The sequence below is a fragment of the Pleurodeles waltl genome, chromosome 3_1 (genome assembly GCF_031143425.1).
Source record: "Pleurodeles waltl isolate 20211129_DDA chromosome 3_1, aPleWal1.hap1.20221129, whole genome shotgun sequence".
In the NCBI taxonomy this organism is placed as follows: domain Eukaryota; kingdom Metazoa; phylum Chordata; class Amphibia; order Caudata; family Salamandridae; genus Pleurodeles; species Pleurodeles waltl.
Window position 1 is genome coordinate 285,760,450 of NC_090440.1, and position 23,018 is coordinate 285,783,467.

Consider the following 23,018-nt stretch of genomic DNA (forward strand, 5'->3'; position numbering starts at 1 on the left):
ATTCCTGTTTTCTCCTGGAAACATTAATGCTTGCCAATAAGGGGAACTTATACCTCCCAATGCTTCCTAGCATTTTTGACCATGGCAAAGAGGTGGTTAAGTAGCCTGCCATAGCCAAGGCAGTCACCCCTCGGGTGGAAAAAAAATATAAGTCTTCAAACACAGATTCTAAATACATTCAAGGGAATACTTCAGCAAATTACATTGTTGTTACTACTGCCAGAAGGAGGAGCAGTACACACACCTCAGCTGTGCCCCCACCAGAAAGGGAAAGCAAAATGGCTAGACATGGTTGGCAGAAAGATGGAGAGAGAGAGAGGCAGTGCCGTGGCGAATTGCCAATTCAAACATGCTGCTAAACAGATACAGTCCACAGCAATGGGACGGAACCGAAGCACTCGTGCAGAAACTTCCTGAGGAGGACCGGAAGAGAGCCATAGCAAAAGTCCAAGAAGGCAAGAACATTGCCAACACCTTCGTAAAGTCGGCTCTGGATGCAGCAGGCAAATGTGCACAGGCACAATGTTAAGAAGGCATAGCTGGCTCAGAATATCAGGTTTCAAGCAGGAAGTACAAGCCTTCATCATCAACAAACCCTTCACAGGGGAGGCACTATTTGGGCAGGCGGTTGACAAGTCTTTGCCACAAATAAAAAAAAGTACCATGAGATGGCTAAGGCGATGGAGCCTTACAGTGCTACAGGGGTGCACTCAGGAGAGGGAGAAGCACACTCAGAAGACCCAATATCAGGGGATCCTTCCTATTGGGTCAACAACACCAGCACTAAGCCCAAAACACCTTACAGCAAACCGCACAACCGACCACATAACAGTGGCAATATCCTGCGAGGCAGGAATTGGAAGAGGAATCGTGCAAGAGGAATTGGAAGAGGAAACATCTCCTGGGGAGGAGGAGCTACCCGTAACTCACTCTACAGCAAAAACAAGACCCCACAAGACACCGGTGGGAGGCAGAATAGGAAACTACCCACAGCAGTGGGCAGAAATCTCCATGGACAGTTGGATTTAAAACATGATACGTCACTGATACTGCATAGAAGTAATCAAAACACCACCACTAATCTCACCAAAATAGAGAAGGTAGCAAAAGGTGGAACTCTGATAACTCAGAAAGGATGTCAAATAACTTCTACAAAGAGCTTCTACAAAAGCCAGCAATAGAAAATGTACCAGTAATGAAACAAAACAAAGGAAACTAATCAGCCTTCTTCTTGGTTCCAAAGCAAGACCTCACCCTAAGGTCAGTTCTGGACCTCAGATTTATAAACAAGTTCATCCGCACACAACACTTCAAGGTGACAGCACTAAAGGGATTAATTCCACTACTACAAAAAGGACTATATGGCAACACTAGTTTTGCAGGATGATTATCTGCACATACCCAGGAATCAAGCACACAAAAGGTATCTAATATTCATACTCGAGAAAGTACACTATCATTTCAGCATCTTACTGTTCAGCATAAATGCAGCACCAAGGGTCTGTACAAAATGCTTCACAGCAGCTGCTACCTTTCTAAGAAGGAAAGGAATACATGCATACTGATTCCTAGTCGACTGCCAGGTATAGACAAAGTCAAAATAAAAATGCCAAAGGGACATTCAAATGATGATTACAACCTTAGAACGCCTTGGATTTTCAATAAATCGAAAGGCGTCGCCTCTACAACTGAAATAATAGTTTTCATAGGGGTGACACTGATCCGAAACTGCTTGACATACCCAACTCAGAAGAGGGTAAAGGCGATGGTAGAGCAAGCTCACCTATACCAGAGGGGGCGGTCTGTGACAGTGAGAACAGTCATAAAGCGAACAGGCGTGACAGCATCATGCATTCCACACATGCAAGACTACACATATATCCATTCCAGGAGTGGTTATGCAACAACTGGTCACAGGCCACGGGGAGTTGTGAGGATATAGTGGTTGTAATAGCAAAGATAAAAAGGAGATACAGTGGTGGACATCACAGAACGTAATATTAGGAACACCATTCAAACACCAACTCCAACTGTGAACATCACAACAGATGCATCCCCGAAAGGGTGGGGAGCACACACAGGCAATCTGTAAGTACAAGGCCAATAGAATGACACAGATGCAATAAAGCACATCTACTTCCTGGAGATGAAAACAGTGTTCCTAGCTCTGAAGCCATTTTAGGCACACATAACAGTAAAGACTGTACAGATACAAATGGACAATACAACAACTTTTTACCTGAGCAAACAGGGAGGCACAGTCTTTCACTTTGAGCTGGCTAGCCCAAGAAATATGGCAATGGGCGATCCCAAAGAGGAACAGCTTACAAACTATCCACCTAGCAAGGGAAGAAAACGCAGAGGTGGACAGACTAAGCAGACACGAAAGCACCTCACTTAAGTGAGAACTAAAACAGGAAACTCAGGCAAAGAGTTTCATGGCCTGGGGCAAGCAAACAGGCTTCAGCGCCACCAATCAAAAGGGAATGCCATGTCACTAATCTGGTCAGGGAGATTTGCTTACATCTTTCCACCAATATCCACTAATACCGAAGGTATTGGAGAAAGCCAGACAACCAGGGACAAATCTCACCCTAATAGCCCCTTAATGGGCCAGACTGACTTGGTATTCAAACCTACTCGAAATGTCCTGGTTAGAAATGATCAAGATCAATGCGGAACAGGATCTTCTCACAATGCAAGAGGGGAAAATGTACCATCCGGAGCCAACAAAGCTCAATCTAGCTTCCTGGCTCTGAATACATAAATTCAGATACCTACACCTACTGTACAGAACTATGGAAAAAATTAAGAGGCAAGGAAGCCTACCACAATACAATGCTATGCAGCAAAATGGAGAAAGTATTTCCATTTTTGCACAATCAACAAGACCGCAGTAATGGTAACAAAGCAGGAAATTGTACTATGATACCTCACACCTCTGCTAGACAGCGGGATAAACTAGTCAGCACTGAAGGTGCTTTTAGCAGTCACGCTTGCATATACCATGGGCGCATCATGTAACAAGTTCTTCACCTCTCCAGTGGTGAAGAGATTCTTGGAGGGTTCAAAGAGAATTGCACCCCCAGAAAGGCACCAGCACCTATGTGGAGCCTGAACACAGTACTAACACAATTTATGACATTGCCTTTTGATCCTATAAAGAAAGAAGATCTCCTACCTATCACACTTAAAACAGCATTATTACTTGCTATCACATCACTACAGAGTTGGTGAACTTACAGGAACCATACACACAGATACACAAAGACAAGGTGGTCCTCAGAACAAAGTACTTATGGATGGGATAGGCTGCGGGCACAACTCGACCTGGCTCCCTCTTAAATTAAAACGCCAATTAGTGCTACCTTTGCCACTCATGTTGGGGCATTGCATCAATGTTCACACTTCTGGCCAGTGTCATTTTAATCATAACAATGGTTCTTGTATAGTAAATAGGATTAGGATATCTTAGTTATTTTTAACATTCAACTTACACCATTCTACTCATATCACTACACAGAGCACTGCATCTCACTCTTCACATTGGCAAAAAATACAAAAAAACACTGGCGAAGAGCCCCCTAGTGGGGCCTGTTTGGCATTGCAGTGCCTGCCCAATGAGGATCTGCCTGATGTTGAAGCATGACACCCTTTTGGGTGTGTGAGGGCTCTTGCTTCCTGATCAGTCAGATCCTTGGGTTACTCTCTGACCTCCTCCTCCTTCTTCTTTCATAGAAACGGCATACTCTTTCTGATTACATAGCCCTATTGGGGGCATGTCGATTGGACCTTAATTTGCCCCGTTTATGTTTTTGGCTTGGTCCTCAGAACAAACCCTCAGTTCTTTCCCAAAGTAGTAAACAGCTTTCACTTCAACCGAAGCATTCAACTACTAATATTCTTCACGGAACCACAAACACAAACTGAGAAACATCTGTAAACCTTCAATGTGAGAAGAGCTTTAATATACTACTTGGAAGAAACTAAACAGTTTCGCAAGGGTAACTAGTTATTCGTCTCCTACACAAAATCAACCAAGGGTTCTCCAGTGACAAAAGGAACAGTTGCACAGTGGATTGTGGAAACATTACAAATCCGCTACTGAGCCACAGGGAAGACACTTAATTCATGTCTCAAGGCTCATTCAAGAAGAAAGAAGGGCGCAACTCAAGAGTTACGAGCAAATGTGTCTTTTAGACTTTATCTGCGCACCAGCAATATGGGCCTCTCCTCACGTTTGTAAAACCTGACCGTGTGAACGTAATATTTAACAAAGAAGCGCAAGTGGGTCAAAAGGTATGGCAACAGTTGTTTGGCAGTTCTTCCTCATTTCACCCCGACCAAGCGAAAGCAGGGAATACCACTACATAATCGAATGCGCAGCATGTGAACCCAGAAGAAGATTAATGCTGCAAAACGAAATGGTTACTTACCAGTAGGAGTAGTTGTGCAGCCTGAAGAGTTTTCTTATTTAAAAGCTGTCACAGTCATGGTGGCCACTGTCCCCAGCAGGCCACCAGCCCTGTGAGTGCTGGCCATTGCCAATGGGGTCGGAAACTGTGACCTACCTCATAAATATTGATGAGGCAGGTCCATTTGCAACCCCATTGGGAATCATAAACAGTGTACTTAAAACTTGTAAATTTTGATTCGCGTTTCACAAACAGATCGCAGATTGCAAGTCGCAAAACAAAGGGTCATACATTTGCCTCTAAATACTTTTTATAGCCTGTCATGAAAAAAAAAAAAACAATTGGAACTTATACACAGATTCCCTCTGCAAATGTTATTATGGAAAACAGTACTTTGTTAGCCATCCCCTGTCCAGCATAGTAGGGGAGAGGCAAGTGCAAACTATTAAGCCCCTTTATCTCACATTTGAAAAATCTAGAATTGTGCTGACAACTCAACCCTATTTTATGTCCAAAGTACCGTTGTCTTTTCAGTTGAATAAAACTTTCTTAGCAAATCCAGCCGCTCTGGATACATTGAATTTGTAGGGTTACCTAAAAATCTACAATGATAGGACAAAGACCTTTAGAAAATAATGTGAGCATTTCCATAAGCTGCAAATAACTTATGAAGACTTAGCCTTATCAACAAATGTGTCTGCTGGTTTGATTTCAGCATGCGTAGCTTTGTACCATAGAACGTCCAGCAGACCTGTGGTACACATGTACAAGTATCCAGATCCCTGATGCCCAAGTATGTACTCATTGCAGGTGTGCCACTTGCTGACATCTGTAACACATCAACTTTTCACAACACCCCTTTTTACAGTGCATTACTGCTTAAACTTCTGAGATAGCAGAAATTTAGGTGATTTTGCATAAGTAAGCTAAGTCATGTTTCCACTTTTTTTAATCACATGTGCTGTACAATTAATGCAATGGTAATTATTACTTGAGTGACTCAATAAAAGATCTGATGGTAGAGGGCTGTTATTAAACATTAGTAAGTTTTCTGTCTTTATTTGGACAGCTAACTTTCCAGGTTTAGTGAAGTCAAGCTGTCATGGCTAACTATAGATATCAGTAGTGGCTAAATAAACATGCAATCCAGTCAATGCTATAGTTACACAGAAAAGTAGGATTTTTTTTATTGACCACTAAGTCACATGGGCATTTAACCAATGTACATAAAATAAAAAAACGCCATAAGTTACTAGTGTTCTCTGAGGTTAAGAGGGCACATAAAACATGTTTCAAACAGAAGATCCTGAGAAGACCTGATACGAGGATCTAGTTGATGCCAGTGGCCTGGATACCTTCCCAGATACTGACCTAGTCTCTCCTCCTACTGTGGCAGCGGAGGAGGGGGCTCATTTGCTATGGTGGTATGGAAGGAACCTTACGCTGCCGTCAGTGGCAGTCAAGGCAAACATCTTGATAGAGATGCTTCAGCTGGTAGTTGCCCCCCACAGAACCTTTACTCCCACAGGCAGCCCTTACAGAGGTCCTGGTCACTGCTTGTTCCAAGCTCTGCACAGGGGATCCTGTGCGTAGCACAATAGCCCGCTGCCATCTCCCAGCCTCAGGGAACCCCAGTTTCCTCACAACATACCCCACCCTAGAAACCTTGGTACAAATCAAAAAGGTACACTGTTCTACATGGAGGACCACGGGTCCGAACGACACTTCTATAAATAGAAGCTAAAGCCCTCACACATCCACTGGATGTCATGCTTCATCATAGGGCCTGCTCCTCATCGGGCTGGAGCTGCAGTGTCCGACGGGCCCCACAAGGGGGCTCTTTGCAAGAGATCTTTTGGAGTGCGTGCAGTAATAACGTGTAGGAATAGATTTAAGCCTACAGGAAAAGAGGTGCTGGAGAGGAAAAGTTAAAATTGGCTCAAGAACCTCACAGCAGTATGTTTATTATACGTGAAGGGTCTTGGTCGAGGTTAAAAACAGTAGGTAGAGGAACTGAGATAATGTTCCTCCACTCTACCAACGAGAAGGGGTGGGAGGCAAAGGAAAAATCTTCCTTCAGGCCTAAATAGAGGTCAACGTATTTCACACCTTGGTTATCTCTACAGATCAGGTGGCGTTTCATCAGGGCCAAAAACGAAAACAAACGACTCCTAAGCTACACTGAATAACCCAAGTGAGTGTAGAAAATATGGAGAAATTAATACTGATGGTTAGTAGAGTGCAATTTGCCAATCTCAGTGTTATTATTTTGGCAGATCTTATTCATACAGCTAAGTATACAATCAAATATATGTGTCGGTAATATACTGTCCTCACATAGCCAAAAAAGTTATTAATACAAAGTCATATTGAATATTGAGCTATATACAAGGAGCCAAAAACATATATATGCTTCAACAAAAAATTATAAATACTAATAGCTCACTGCTACCCAACTAATACCCGAGAGTCATTTTAAATTGATATGTAACACTTTATAAGCTCAGTGCTCTTCAAATCATAGGGTGGCTTCTATCTATATCACGCTTATAGTTACCACACCTCTTAATGATTTCCTGTGTATACTATGAAATACAACCCTAAAACTCAAAGATATATAGTCTTCTCCAATTTGACTTTTGCTAAATAACACAGCTGCAAACCAGTCTCAAGTAAGAAAGAGAGAGGCATACAGTGCAACAATTACCTTTGTTGACGAGAAACAGTAATTAAATGCGGAATCATTGTTAGCCAATAGGCTGTATTTAAAATATAGCAAAGCAAAAACTGGCACTGTGCCTTTAAGATCTCCCGACCTCCAGTATCCTACTGTGCCCCAGAGGTGAAAGTAAGGTCACAGATCAGTTATTTTTTAATGGCTCCTTTAGTGAGGATCCTGGATCATTGAGCTCTCATTTTCTGGTCTTTTACCAGAAACTTACTTCTAAAACTACTTCTGAAGACTTCACTTGATGCTTTTTCACTTTTTGAGTGAAAATACATTTCCTGACAGGAATTGTTTGATGTTCCTATAATAAAATTCCATCTTTTTGTCAAATGCCCTGCCTGTGGCAAAAAGAAAGCCCAGACTGACCTTCACTCAGGCTGCATCATGTGTCTACTTGGCACACACATACCTGAGACCTGCAGACACTGCCAACACCTTTCAAAGAGAACTTTGAAAGACAGGGAGAAGAATCGTCTCCATGGCATGCAAGAGACATAAAAGGCAACATCGGGAGTTTTCAGGTCCACCTCTCTTCATGAAAAGGTCCCCAAGGGCAAAGGACTAAAACCTACAGAAAAACAAGTTAAAAGATCTACCTCTAAAGGTAGGAAGATACCTATCTGTTCCCCGTCAGGATCAACATCAACAGTGCCTGCACTGCCTTAATTGCATCAATGATGTTGGTCGACATCGAGGGACTCAACACCATCTCTATCGACGGCGACACACATGACGTCAAGGGGACATTATGTCAAAAGAGGTAACGCAGCGCCGCTCATCGTCGGCAACATTGGAGAAGTCTCAGACGGTTACTCACTGATCGATGTCGAGTTAGTACCGATGTGCTGAAACTCTGTTGAGGGTTGACTTACAGCGACCTGGTGTAGTGACCTATAATGAAAGGGTGCATGCACCTTTTCAGGCAGGCTGCAGTGGCAGGCCTGCAGACACATTTTGCATGGGCTCCCATGGGTGGTATAATACATGCCGAGCCCATGGGGAACTCCTGGTGCCCCAATGCCCTCGGTACCAAATGCTAGGGACTTACATGGGGGCACCTATGCCAATAGTGGTGTGTACAAAGTCAGGAAGAACCAAATTTAGAGGGAAAGAGCACAGTCACTGGGGTCCTGGTTAGCAGGATCCCAGTGAAGAGTCAAAACACACTGACAGCAGGCACAAAGTGGGGGTATCCATGACAATCCTATAATGAATCCTATATTCATTAAATCACAACTACCTCCTCGCTCTATAGCCATAAGTGCAGCACGAAAATATGCCAATAGGCCACATGAGTTGCTCCTTCTCCTGATAAAGTGAGCAAAAAACTTGATGCAGCAGGGAAGCGAGTAGCTTCCCAAGCTGCTAATCAATGGAGACTTGCAAAATCATAGGCACTTTTTGCAAGATATGATAGGGCCCACTGGGACGAGATGGAAGAACTGCTTCAGTACCTTCCACAGTACCATCAAAAAAGGGGCCTGGAGATAGTCTCAGATGGGCAGGCCATCTCAAACAATTCTATTAGATGTGCCATTGATTCAGCGGATACCGTGGGACGTGCTATAAACACCTCTACCATTATAAGAAAGCATGCTCGGTTGACATGCTCAGGCTTTCAGCCAGAAATACAACAGGCAGTTCTCAACATGCCTCTCGATAAAGAACACTTGTTTGGCCCAGAAGTTGATACCACCATTGACCAGCTGAAAAAAGATTCAGAGCCAGCTAAAGCTATAGGGCACTACGAAGTACACCAAGTAGGGGTAATTTTCGTAGACCACAATTTAGGGGAGGTTTGAGAAAGTCATCTACAGAGCCTTCTACCTCCCATACCAAACTGGAACACACTTTTACAATAGAGGTTCCTTCAGAGACTCTTACAGGGGCGCAAATAACAAAGGCAGAGGTAAGGTATTCACTGGAGGTTCTGCCTCAAGCACACACCAATGATTGCTTACAGATTCCTCCAACACACATCTCTCCAGTACGGGGAAGACTAGCAAATTTCTATCACCAATGGTCCAAAAAAACACAGATCAATGGGTTCTATCAATTATCCAACATGGTTACTGTCTAGAGCTCATTTCCACTCCACCAAATATTCCCCCTAGGGATTTACAAATTTTCACACGACCTTCTCATTCTTTTGAAAGAAGAGGTACAATCCCTTCTTCTCAAAGGGGCTTTAGAACCAGTTCCCCTGTCTTAACAAGGGTTAGGAGTATATTCTCTATACCTCCTTATACCAAAGAAAGATGGGTCACTAAGACCAGTTCCGGATCTCCGACTTCTCAAACTATACGGCCTTTCAGAGCATTTCCAAATGGCCATTCTGCAGAAATTATTTCCCTATTACAGCAAGGCGATTTCATGACAGCCTTAGTTCTCAAGGATGCCTATTACCATACATCCAGCACATAACTCAGATTTGTCATTGTGGAAAAACACTATCAATTCAAGGGTTTAGCATTCGGGGTAACAACCGCTCCCAGATTATTCACAAAATGTCTAGCAGTAGTTGCCGCATTACTCAGAAGACAGCATAATCACGTCTTCCCATATTTGGACGACTGGCTCATCAAGGCAAAGGCCATCCAACAATGTCAGAATCATACTCAGTACACAGTAAATCATCTACACACTCTGGGATGTACAATCAACTTTCTCAAATCCCATCTCCAACCATCACAGATACATCCTTATCCTGAAGCAATTCTCAATACTCACTCAGGGTTGGCATATCCAAACTCGGCTCGCATTCAATCCTTCTGTCTCAATTCAAGGAGAACCACTTTTACACTGTGAGAATAGTGATGAAGCTATTGGGAATGATGGCTTCTTGCATTGCCATCGTTCCTCATGCCAGACTACACATGCGTCCCTTACAGTAGTGTCTATCTTGTCATTGGTCTCAGTCACAGGGTCATCTCCAGGATCTTGTGGTGTTGGGTCTCCAGATTCCCCACTCTCTGCAACGGTGGAATCCCATCAACCTATCCAAGGAGTGGCCCTTTAAAGACCCTGTGCCTCATCATCATTACAGATGCATCACAGATAGGTTGCGGTGCTCATCTCGACAGCCTTACAATACAAGACAGGTGGGATCCCATTACACAAACTTTCCATATTAACTATTTGGAGTTACTAGCAGTCTTTTTAATGCTCAAAGCATTTCTGCCACAACTCTCCCACAAAGTGGTTCTAGTCCATACAGACAACATGATAACCATGGATTATCTGCTGAAACGGCAGTGGGTGGGTGGTTAGGGCACTCATCTCAATTGCCCCTTCTTTCTCAGACAATTTGTAAATGGCTAATTTACAGTCACATTCAGTTACTGGCAGAATATTGCCCAGGAATAGACAATCAGTTTCCAGACCTCCTAAGCAGGATGCAGCAACAAGTCCATGAATGGGAACTTTACCCACAAGTACTTCACTAATGCTTTCACCTCTGGGGAACACCAGAAATAGATCTATTCGCCAATGCAGAAAATTAAAAATGCCAAAACTTTGCGCCCAGATACCCACACCCTCAGTCCAAAGGCAGTGCTCTGTGGGTGAATTTTTCAAGGATATTTGCTTATGCTTTTCTGCCTCTCTCCCTCATCCCATTTCTGGTTCGCAAACTGAGACAAACATCACTCGCCATGATCCTTGTAGCCCCCGCATGGGCATGTCAGCCTTGGTGCACAACATTGTTGGATCTCTCTGGTCCCCCCACTAGAAATTTCCCACCAGACCTTGTGACTCAAAAGCGAGGTCAGATCAGACATCCGGATCCCAAAACACTCAATCTTGCGATATGCCTGCTAAAGGCATAGAGTTTGGATATTTACAATTTCCCTCAATGTATGGACATTCTTTGAGAGGCACGTAAAACTACAACTAGACAGTGTTATGCTGTAAAATGGAACTGTTTTGTATGCTACTATCAACCTAAATACATTGATCCACTCGAAGCATCGGTGCAAAACATATTTTATCACCTGCTACATTTACAAAAGGCAAATTTAGCATACTCATTTATTAGACTCTATTTACCAGCTGTAGCTGCTTACCTCCAAAATACATTTATTTGATCAGTATTCCTGTAATCAAAGCATTTACGAAATGCCTTATGAGGGTTATTCCACCCAGGTTTCTGTCAGCTCCAGTATGAAACCTTAATGATGTCCTTACTAGACTCCTGGGTCCGCCTTTTGAACCCATGCACTCCTGCTGTTTTGTAATTTCTTTCATGGAAAGTTGCCTTTTTAGTGGCTATCACTTCCCTAAGACGTGTAAGTGAAGTACTAGCTTTCACTTTAGAAGAACCATTTTTCCAAGTACCTAAAGATAGAGTAGCCCTTACGACAATTCCTAAATTTCGACCAAAAGTAATTTCACCATTTCCATTAACCAATCTGTTGAGTTACCTGTTTTTTTTTCCCCACTGCCAGTCTCTATTACTGCAGGAGCTCTGCGCACACTAGGTGTTAAGAGTTCTTATGTATTACTGATAAGACTAAAAGTTTGAGAAAATCCATACAAATTTTTGTAGCATTTTCAGTGCCTCACAAAGGCAATCCAATCTAAAAAAAATTAAAAAAAAATGGGATAGCTAGATGGGTAGTCAAGTGTATTCAAACTTGTTACCTTAAAGCTAAAAGACAGTTGCCTACAGCTCCTTGGCCACATTCTACCAGGAAAAAAGGTGCTTGTATGGCTTTGTTAGGAAACATTCCAATAGCCTATATTTGTAATGCTGCTACTTGGTCTGTACCACACACAATCACTAAGCATTATTGTGTATATGTTTTAGCTCATCAACGAGCAAATGATGGCCAGGCAGTGCTCCGGACACTTTTTCAGACTACTGCAATTCTTACAGACTAGCCACTGCTTACTGGGAGAGGACTGCTTTATAGTCTGTGCAAAGCATGTGTATCTTCAGCCACACATGCCATTGAACATGAAATATTACTTACCCAGTAGACATCTGTTCATGGCATGTAATGCTGTAGATTCACATGTGCCCTCCAACCTCACCGGAAGCCTGTGATCGTTGTGGTAGATATAATTGACAAATAATATACATATGTGTTCGATGGCATGTGTAGCTGCAGATACCCATGCTGTGCACAGTCCGCCGTCTGGTGTTGGGCTCGGAGTGTTACAAGTTGTTTTTCTTCGAAGAAGTCTTTTCGAGTCACGAGATCGAGGGACTCCTCCCATTTCGATTCCATTGCGCATGGGCGTCGACTCCATCTTAGATTGTTTTTTTTCCGCCATCGAGTTCGGACGTGTTCCTTTTCGCTCCGTGTTTCGGGTCGGAAAGTTAGTTAGAATCTCGGAAAAAAACGTCGGTATTGTTTGCGTTCGGTATCGGGTTAGTTACAACAAATCGACACCGAATTTTGAAGAGCTCCGGTGGCCCTTCGGGGTTTTTTCGATCCCCTGTCGGGGCCTGGTTCGCCCGGCCACGTGCGACTTCCAGGCTGATGGAACGGACCCCATTCTGCTTCTGCCCAAAATGCCATAACAAGTATCTGTATACGGATCAGCATCTGGTCTGTAACTTGTGATTGTCCCCCGAGCACAAGGAGGATACTTGTGAAGCCTGTCGAGCGTTTCGGTCAAGGAAGACGCTGAGAGACCGAAGAGCCAGGAGACTACAAATGGCGTCCACGCCGACAGGTCAATAACGTTTCGAGGAGGAAGAAGAAGCTTTCTCCATCCACGAGTCGGATTCTGAAGAACTAGACGCCGAAGAAACAACCAAAACCGTGAGTAAGACGTCGAAAATCAAGACTCACGAGAAGTCCACAAAAGCCCAGGGGACGCCACCGCCAACAGGCCATGGCTTAACCCGAACACTAGGTGACCGATCCAAGGCACCGAAAAAGGGCATGCTGGTGTCGAAGTCATCCGACTCTGGTCGAGATACCGCCACACAGCAACCTCTGAGCCGAGACAGCGGCTCCGAGAAACTTCGGCACAGAGACAGCAGCACCGAAAAATTTCGGCACTGAGACACCACGCCGAAAACAAAGAAGGTTTCTTCGGAGCCTAAAAAGACTTCCGAAAAGGTTTCGGTTCCGAAACATCCAGCCTCGGAGCCGAAAACTAGTTCCTATACAAAGGAACAAGGATTAACCTCCCAATTGCATAGATTTGGAGAGGAGCTTCAAGCTGTAGAGCCTGACTACATGCAAAGAAGGCTTCATATTCACGAGGACACCGGGAAGATAACCACTCTTCCCCCAATCAGGATAAAAAGGAAACTTGCCTTTCAACAAGGGGACAAGCAACCACAGGCAAAGGTGGCAAAGAAAACAGCCCCACCACCTTCCCCACCACCATCAACACATGCATCACCAGCAACAACTCCACCACTGATGCACTCACCAGCTCATTCCACAATGAGTCAGGATGATCCCGATGCATGGGACCTTTACGATGCTCCAGTGTCTGACAACAGCCCAGACTCCTATTCTACAAAACCCTCACCACCTGAGGACAGTACATCCTACACACAGGTGGTCGCAAGGGCAGCCGAATTTCACAACGTCACCTTACATTCGGAACCAATTGAGGATGACTTTCTCTTTAACACCCTATCCTCCACCCATAGCCAGTACCAAAGCCTTCCCATGCTCCCAGGAATGCTAAGACATTCAAAACAAATATTTAAAGATCCAGTTAAAGGCAGAGCCATAACTCCAAGGGTGGAGAAAAAGTACAAGCCACCGCCAACAGATCCAATCTATATTACAACACAACTAACACCAGACTCAGTAGTTGTCGGGGCAGCTCATAAGAGAGCCAACTCTCATACCTCAGGAGATGCACCACCTCCAGACAAGGAGAGCCGCAAATTTGATGCTGCAGGAAAAAGGGTTGAAGCACAAGCAGCAAATCAATGGCGTATTGCCAATTCACAAGCACTTTTGGCAAGATACGACAGAGCTCATTGGGATGAAATGCAACATTTCATCGAACATTTACCCAAGGAGTTCCAAAAAAGAGCGCAACAGGTGGTGGAAGAGGGACAAAGTATCTCAAATAATCAGATACGGTCTTCCATGGATGCAGCAGATACAGCTGCAAGGACAATAAACACTGCAATCACAATACGAAGGCACGCATGGCTGCGTACTTCAGGGTTCAAGCCGGAAATCCAACAAGCTGTGCTCAATATGCCATTTAATGAACAGCAATTGTTTGGGCCGGAGGTAGACACTGCCATTGAGAAACTCAAGAAAGACACCAATACAGCCAAAGCCATGGGCGCACTCTACTCCCCGCAGAGGCACATTTCGGAAAACACCTTTTCGGGGAGGGTTTCAAGGTCAATCCACAGAAACCACAACCTCACAAACAAGACCTACTTACCAGGGTCAATATCAGAGGGGAGGTTTTCGGGGGCAATATAGAGGGGGCCAATTCCCAAGAAATCGAGGAAAATTCAAAGGCCCCAAAACTCCTCAAAATAAACAGTGACTCACAAGTCACACAACCCCATCACATAACACCTGTGGGGGGAAGACTAAGCCAATTTTACAAACATTGGGAGGAAATAACAACAGACACTTGGGTCTTTGCAATTATCTAGCATGGTTATTGCATAGAATTTCTCCAATTCCCTCTGAACGTCCCACCGAAAACACACAATATGTCAAAACAACATATAGATCTTCTAGGACGAGAAGTTCAAGCATTGCTACAAAAGGACGCAATAGAATTAGTACCAAATCTACAAAAAAACACAGGAGTTTACTCACTGTACTTTCTAATACCCAAAAAGGACAAAACTCTGAGACCAATACTAGATCTCAGAACACTAAATACCTACATCAAATCAGACCACTTTCACATGGTCACGCTACAAGACGTAATCCCACTACTCAAACAGCAAGACTACATGACAACATTAGATCTAAAAGATGCGTATTTCCATATACCAATACATCCTTCACACAGAAAATACGTAAGGTTCGTATTCCAAGGAATACATTACCAATTCAAAGTATTGCCATTCGGAATAACAACTGCGCCAAGAGTTTTTACAAAATGCCTGGCAGTAGTAGCTGCACATATCAGAAGGCAGCAAATACATGTGTTCCCGTACCTAGACGATTGGTTAATCAAAACCAACACGCTAAAACAGTGTTCACAGCACACAAAATATGTCATACAGACCCTTCACAAGCTAGGTTTCTCCATCAACTACGCAAAGTCACACCTTTTGCCGTGTCAAACACAGCAATACTTAGGAGCGACAATCAACACAGTAAAAGGGATTGCCACTCCAAGTCCACAAAGGGTTCAAACATTTCACAAGGTAATACAGGCCATGTATCCAACACAAAAGATACAAGTCAAAATGATAATGAAACTCCTAGGCATGATGTCTTCATGCATAGCTATTGTCCCAAACGCAAGATTGCACATGCGGCACTTACAACAGTGCCTAGCATCACAATGGTCACAAGCACAGGGTCAACTTCTAGATCTGGTGTTGATAGACCGCCAAACATACATCTCACTTCTATGGTGGAACAGTACAAATTTAAACCAAGGGCGGCCTTTCCAAGACCCAGTGCCACAATACGTCATAACAGATGCTTCCATGACAGGGTGGGGAGCACACCTCAATCAACACAGCATCCAAGGACAATGGGACATACATCAAAGGCAGTTTCACATAAATCACTTGGAACTGTTAGCAGTATTTCTGGCGCTGAAAGCATTTCAACCAATAATAACCCAAAAATACATTCTTGTCAAAACAGACAACATGACAACAATGTATTATCTAAACAAACAAGGAGGGACACACTCGACACAGTTGTGCCTCCTAACACAAAAAATATGGCATTGGGCGATTCACAACCACATTCACCTAATAGCACAATTTATTCCAGGGATTCAGAACCAGTTGGCAGACAATCTCTCTCGAGATCATCAACAAACCCACGAATGGGAAATTCACCCCCAAATACTAAACAATTACTTTCAAATTTGGGGAACACCTCAAATAGATCTATTTGCAACAAAGGAAAACTCAAAATGCCAAAACTTCTCATCCAGGTACCCACAAGATCAATCCCAAGGCAATGCTCTATGGATGAACTGGTCAGGGATATTTGCGTACGCTTTTCCCCCTCTCCCTCTCCTTCCATATCTAGTAAACAGGTTGAGTCAAAACAAACTCAAACTCGTACTAATAGCACCAACATGGGCAAGGCAACCTTGGTACACAACACTACTAGACCTTTCAGTAGTACCTCATGTCAAACTACCCAACAAACCAGATCTGTTAACACAACACAAACAACAGATCAGACATCCAAATCCAGCATCTTTGAATCTAGCAATTTGGCTCCTGAAATCCTAGAATTCGGACACTTAGACCTCACACAAGAATGTATGGAGGTCATAAGACAGGCTGGGAAACCTACCACTAGACACTGCTATGCAAATAAGTGGAAAAGATTTGTGTATTACTGCCACAATAATCAAATTTAGCCATTACACGCATCTCCAAAAGATGTAGTAGGATATTTACTACATTTGCAAAAATCAAATCTAGCTTTCTCTTCCATAAAGATACATCTCACCGCAATATCAGCTTACCTGCAAATTACTCATTCAACTTCACTATTTAGAATACCAGTCATTAAAGCTTTTATGGAAGGCCTAAAGAGAATCATACCACCAAGAACACCACCTGTTCCTTCATGGAACCTCAACATTGTCTTAACAAGACTCATGGGTCCACCTTTCGAGCCCATGCATTCTTGTGAAATGCAATACTTAACGTGGAAAGTTGCATTTTTGATTGCCATCACATCTCTAAGAAGAGTGAGTGAGATTCAAGCATTTACCATACAAGAACCATTTATTCAAATACATAAAAATAAAGTCGTTCTCGGGACAAATCCAACATTTTTACCAAAGGTTATCTCACCGTTCCACTTAAATCAAACAGTAGAATTACCAGTGTTCTTCCCACAACCATATTCTGTAGCTGAAAGAGCACTACATACATTAGACATCAAAAAAGCACTAATGTACTACATTGACAGGACAAAACTAATTAGAAAAACAGAACAACTATTTATTGCCTTTCAAAACCCTCATACTGGAAATCCAATTTCAAAACAAGGCATTGCTAGATGGATAGTTAAGTGTATTCAAACCTGCTATCTTAAAGCAAAGAGAGAGCTGCCTATTACACCAAAGGCACACTCCACCAGAAAGAAAGGTGCTACCATGGCCTTTCTAGGAAATATTCCAATGAATGAAATATGTAAGGCAGCAACATGGTCTACGCCTCATACATTTACCAAGCACTACTGTGTAGATGTGTTAACTGCACAACAAGCCACAGTAGGTCAAGCTGTACTAAGAACATTATTTCAAACTACTTCAACTCCTACAGGCTGAACCACTGCTTTTGGGGAGATAACTTCTTACTAGTCTATGCACAGCATGTGTATCTGCAGCTACACATGCCATCGAACGGAAAATGTCACTTACCCAGTGTACATCTGTTCGTGGCATTAGTCGCTGCAGATTCACATGCGCCCACCCGCCTCCCCAAGAGCCTGTAGCCGTTTAGAAGTAGATCTTCAGCATTTGTACATTTGTAAATATATTACTTTAACCTTTATTATGTACATACGTATTCATTCCATTGCATGGGCACTATTACTAGCATACACAACTCCTACCTCACCCTCTGCGGGGAAAACAATCGAAGATGGAGTCTACGCCCATGCGCAATGGAATCGAAATGGGAGGAGTCCCTCGGTCTCGTGACTCGAAAAGACTTCTTCGAAGAAAAACAACTTGTAACACTCCGAGCCCAACACCAGACGGCGGACTGTGCACAGCATGTGAATCTGCAGCGACTAATGCCACTAACAGATGTACACTGGGTAAGTGACATTTTCCATATACACTGCATGGACATCCTTTTTTATATACTAACTACCTGTGTGTGTGTATATCTATTACTTACCTCAACCGCCTGTGAGGAAAACAATCTAACAAAAGACTTGATGCCCATGTGCGGTATTACCGAGAGTAGGAATCACTCGATCTCGTGACTGGAAAAGATTCTTTGAACAAAAACACCTTCCAACGCTCCGAGCCCAACACAAGATGACAGACTCATGCAAAGCATGTGAATCTACAGCACTACATGCCATGAACAGATGTCTACTGGTAAGTATAATTTTCCTCCTTGTGGATGTGCCTCAATTAGCTGTCAGGAATCTATCTAATGGTATTATGATGAGAACCCCAAACTGGGCATGGCTGTTTTTGCTCTCTGTCATTATCCATTTAGTTAACATTTAATGGCACTGATTTGGTCTGATTTGGCTTTGAAAAACATTACAACAAAAAATGTTGCATCCTCTTGTCACATTTCCTTATCTCATTGGTCTTGAATTCAAGACCAATAATTTTTAATCGCGATTTATGATTTTCCGTGTGTGAGGCGTTATTCTACAGTTAATGAATTCTAGAGAGTGCCCGTAATGGAGACTCGGAATTAATGGTAAGTAACGTTTCCTTTCATTTTTGTTGCCTAAACATAAAGCACTCTAAACTTACTTTTAAACCTTTTTTAAAACGCATTAAGTACAGAGAAATAACCAAATTGTCTCGTTATGAGCTGTTGAAAGAAAAGTGAAGAGCTTAGAATTATATATGTATGTGAGGCAGTTCTAAAACGTTTGAAAAGGGGAAAGCAAATATTTGTCTCAGTAGGGGAGGCCTTTCTTTTTGGAAATAGCTTTCATAATCAAGAAAAGAAAGGGAAAACGTGATGGGGCACTTAAAATGAAACTCATCCTTATAAAACCGTGATAATCACTGTGTTTTCTTCTGTACAGAAAAAAGGAATATATCGCTGCGCTAAATGTCGATTGCAGTTTTTGACAAGTAAAGAAAAAATGGATCACAGAACTCAACATCATCGGACGTTTAAAAAACCTAAACAGTTGGAAGGGTTACCTCCAGGGACAAAGGTAAAATTTAGACTTGCCTAAATTGTTCTGAAATTGTGTGTTCCTATTAATTTTATTAGTGATGGAATCACCCTTAATGTGTTTGTGCTTTGGAAAGGGGAGACTTGTTGGAGTAGTATAGGGAATTTGCGGTGATAGCACTCATTATTTGATGATAACCAAAAGCTTTTTTGTCTTATTCTAAATGTCACATATTCTTTTCCGGGCTCTCAAGTGAAGCAATCCAGAAAGAGAACATTCCGAAGACCACTTCTGTCATAAGCGAAATAGGCCCTGATGTCAATCTCTCCAATGCATCTTCAGTGACTATTCAGGGTCTTTCTTCTCTAGGAGCAACTTTGGACATAGCACAAGGAAAACATTCTCTTAAAGATGAGTGGTATCAATCTGACAAGTGTGATTGAAACAAAGTTCTGAGATCTACAGCTCACTAAACATCAAATTATAAATGTTAGTGGTTCTGTGTGTCTTAATTATTTACAGTGAGCAACTGCAACAGTGCCTAGAGTGTGTAAAGAAGATGCGGTCAACAAGATGTAGTCAAAGTAATTCTTTATTCCAAGACCTGAATCGCAAGAGGGCAAAGCCACAACTGCTCCCACTCTTGATCCGCTAATAGGACAGTACTCTCCAATAGAACCCCGGCATGCAATTGCAGCCTGCATGAAGAGGTGCATGCACTCTTCAAATACAGGTCACTGTCAGTCACCCCTATGGTAGGCCCTCCTAGCCCAGTGGGAAGGATGCATGTACCTGTGTGTGTGAGGGCACCCCTGCATGAGTGTGGGGAAGCCATTTTACCTGTGTACTGGACACAGGTCACTCACTGCCTGTGTCTAGCTACATAATGGTAGCTCAGAACCTGGGCATGTTTGGTATCAAACATGTCGGAATTATACTCCAATACTGTTGCCAGTATCGGTTGTATGATTCCATGCACTCTGGGGACTCCTTAGTGGACCCCTAGCATTGTTCCTACCAGACTTATGGGGTTTTCTGAGCAGCCCGCACAACTGCCCCCCCCCCCCCCCCCCACCCCCCCCAGACAGGTTTCTGCCTTCCTTCTGCTTGACCATGCTCAGGCAGAGGAAGGCAGAACAAAAGATTTGCTGTGGGAGAGGGAGGTAACACCGTCTCCCTTGGAAATAGGTGTTACATGGCTTGGGAGGGGTAGCCTCCCCGAGGCACCGGTATGCTTTGAAGGGCACATTTGGTGCCCTCCTTGCATAAACTGGTTTGCACCAGTCCAAGGAGCCCCAGGTCCTGCTCTGGTGCGAAACTGGACAAAGGAAAGGGGATTGACCAATCACCTGTCCATCACCACCCTAGGGCTGGTGCACAGAGCTCCTCCAGGTGGCCACTTGATTCTGCCATCTTGAATCCAAGGTGGGCAGAGGCCCCTGGGACCATCTGAGTGGACAGGTCAGGTAGGTGACATCACACCCCCCTCCTGAAAGGTGGTCACCCTGCTAGTTGACCAATCCCCCTTCCTGGACTATTTAGGGTCTCTCTCTTGGGTGGGTCCTCAGATTCGACGTGCAAGATTCCAGCAGGACTCCTCTGCATCGTTTACTTTATCTTCTGGCCACTGGGACTGCAACTAGACCCTCCAGGAACTGACAGTCTGCAACTACAGCGATGACTTTGCTCTGCAACATTGTTTCTCTGGATCCTTCCAGCAACTGTGACATTTCCCCGGCTGTGCATCCTCTGAGGACGGCGAGTCTTCAGCTTGCACAAGAAGTAAGAAGGAATCTCCCTTGAAGTGAAGGAGTCACTCCCCTGCATGCACTGGCAAGAACTGCAACAATGACCGGCTGTGTGGATTTTCTCTCCTCCAGAGCTGCATGGATCCTGCATCACAGGTGGTGGTCTGGAGTGGCCCCCTTGGTCTTCTCTACCAGATATCCAACTTGGGAGACGGTAAGCCCTTGCCTTTCCTTACAGGACAGTACCCCTGTGCACCACAACTCTTGCTGCTACCAAGGGGCTTGTTTGTTCCTCCTCAAAGGATTCTCCCTCCTCTAAAGCACAGTCTCCTGCCTACTGCTCCCGCTATGTGGGACTCATCTTCAGGTGTGCTGAGTGGGCCTCACTGCGACTCCTGTGCCTGCTGACCATAGGTCGTCTGTGGGGGCTGCCTTCGCTTCTTGTGACTCTACTAGCCGCTCCTTGAGTCATGTCCCCTGGGCCTTGCTGGTCCTCTTCAACCTTGCAAACCCCTTGTCTCCGACTCCTGCATTTACCAAGGTTTGTTGGTGGTTTTCCAGCACCACTGACCGACTGCATCATGACGGCTGACGTGGGACATCACTTGCATCACTTCTGGAACGCCTCTTCTGCTGCTGTGCTGCACTGCTGACTTTCTTCATTCACCGTTGACCTGGTCCTCCATCCACAGAAGGGTTGGTAGTAGCTCCTTCCACAGCCGGACACTCCAACTCGAACTGGACTTTGTCCCCTTCCATTCCATGTCCTCTTCTCTCAGGATCCACCTTTTGGTTTCTTCCAGTCGTATGAGTCTTGCACAGTTTGCGAATTGTTGTCTCTGATGTCAAATACCCATAGGAGACTCTACCCATATGGCTTGGGAGTCTACAGTGATTAGACAATTCTTAGCTGAAGTGTTGGCGGCTCTGGCTGAGCTGGTATGAAAGATGGTTCCCCAGGACTTAACATACTGTATTGTGGTTTTGATGTCCAGGCCAAAATCTGCAAGGCCGGTGTGCAGATTTCTAGACCTAGCACAATATAGTCATTGCATGGAAGGCCAGGCAGGTTTGAAATGTGAGGATGTGGTTGGTGGAGGTACAGAAGTGCATTTGAGCTAAAATTGCAGCCTCTGCTCCAGAGCGATTTGGGAGACAAGGTGGAACGGGTGAACTGATTGAGAATCTTTCCTGTTGACACTGCATGCCAAAACAAATGAAGGCCCTCATAAAGGGAAAGTGATTTATTTCTGTATGCAGGGGGTGTGTACAATTAATGCTTTGTCACTCTTACTGTGAGGATAGGCGTTTAACTAAGAGAATATGCCTTGACCTGGACCTCAGTGCTCCCACCAGGAATATGGAGTCATACTCCATTTGTGCCTGGTTTCAATTGTAAGTAGGGTTTGTTATGGGTCAGGATCCTGTGATGCATAATATTGCTTCCTAAGGGCCTAGGATTTGTGATGTTTTTTAAGAGGCTAATTGATATGTAATGTGTAAGTGAGGAACAACACTTGAAATGAACAACCAGACTACTAATGACAGATGTAAAGCATATAAGAACTCTTGTACTCCTGGTTTATTAACTGAACATGAAAATACTAATAAAAACATATTTTTAAAAACTGCATCTCGGGAGGGAGGGGGGTGGGGGACGTGCTCAGGATTCTGTCTATAGATTTGCAATAAAGCCTAACCATGCATGCTGTGAGATGGTAACTGTTGGCATATTTGTTCTAGCGATAATTTGCCAGAAGGTTCTACAATTTTTATTGCTGGCTGCAACCACCACATCATACCACAGGAGATCAAGCTGCTTTTCCTGCATTTTAAATCAGTTACTTGCTGCACATTCTTCATTGTTTTAAATGATTTGCTCTCCAAGCTGGTGGAGCCCAAATTGTATTTGTATCATTCAGTTTAATTCTGTAGAAAGAGTACAATCCATTCTGTATCTGCACAAAGGTATAATGTTTTTCTCCGATGATTTCTTGTCTGCATGCTAGGGAGAAACTAACCAAAAGGCAGTTTTGAAACAACTCAATAATGTCCTCTGCGGCTTGGTGTAATTGATCTTTAAAAGCAGTTAAGCATTCTTTGGCTGCAAGTGTAACTTCAGAATTCTGGATCACCT

The 23,018-nt window shown here is 43.7% G+C and overlaps 1 protein-coding gene across 4 annotated transcripts in view; it reads left to right on the forward strand.

The window, feature by feature from the left end:
* Positions 1-23,018, forward strand: part of ZNF280D (zinc finger protein 280D) — a 453,315-nt gene that overhangs the window by 168,261 nt on the left and 262,036 nt on the right. For all 4 annotated transcript variants that reach the window (XM_069222418.1, XM_069222414.1, XM_069222417.1 and 1 more), the window contains exon 12: positions 19,038-19,172. In XM_069222418.1, the coding sequence (XP_069078519.1) occupies positions 19,038-19,172 (135 nt within the window). The remainder of the gene's footprint in view (positions 1-19,037; positions 19,173-23,018) is intronic.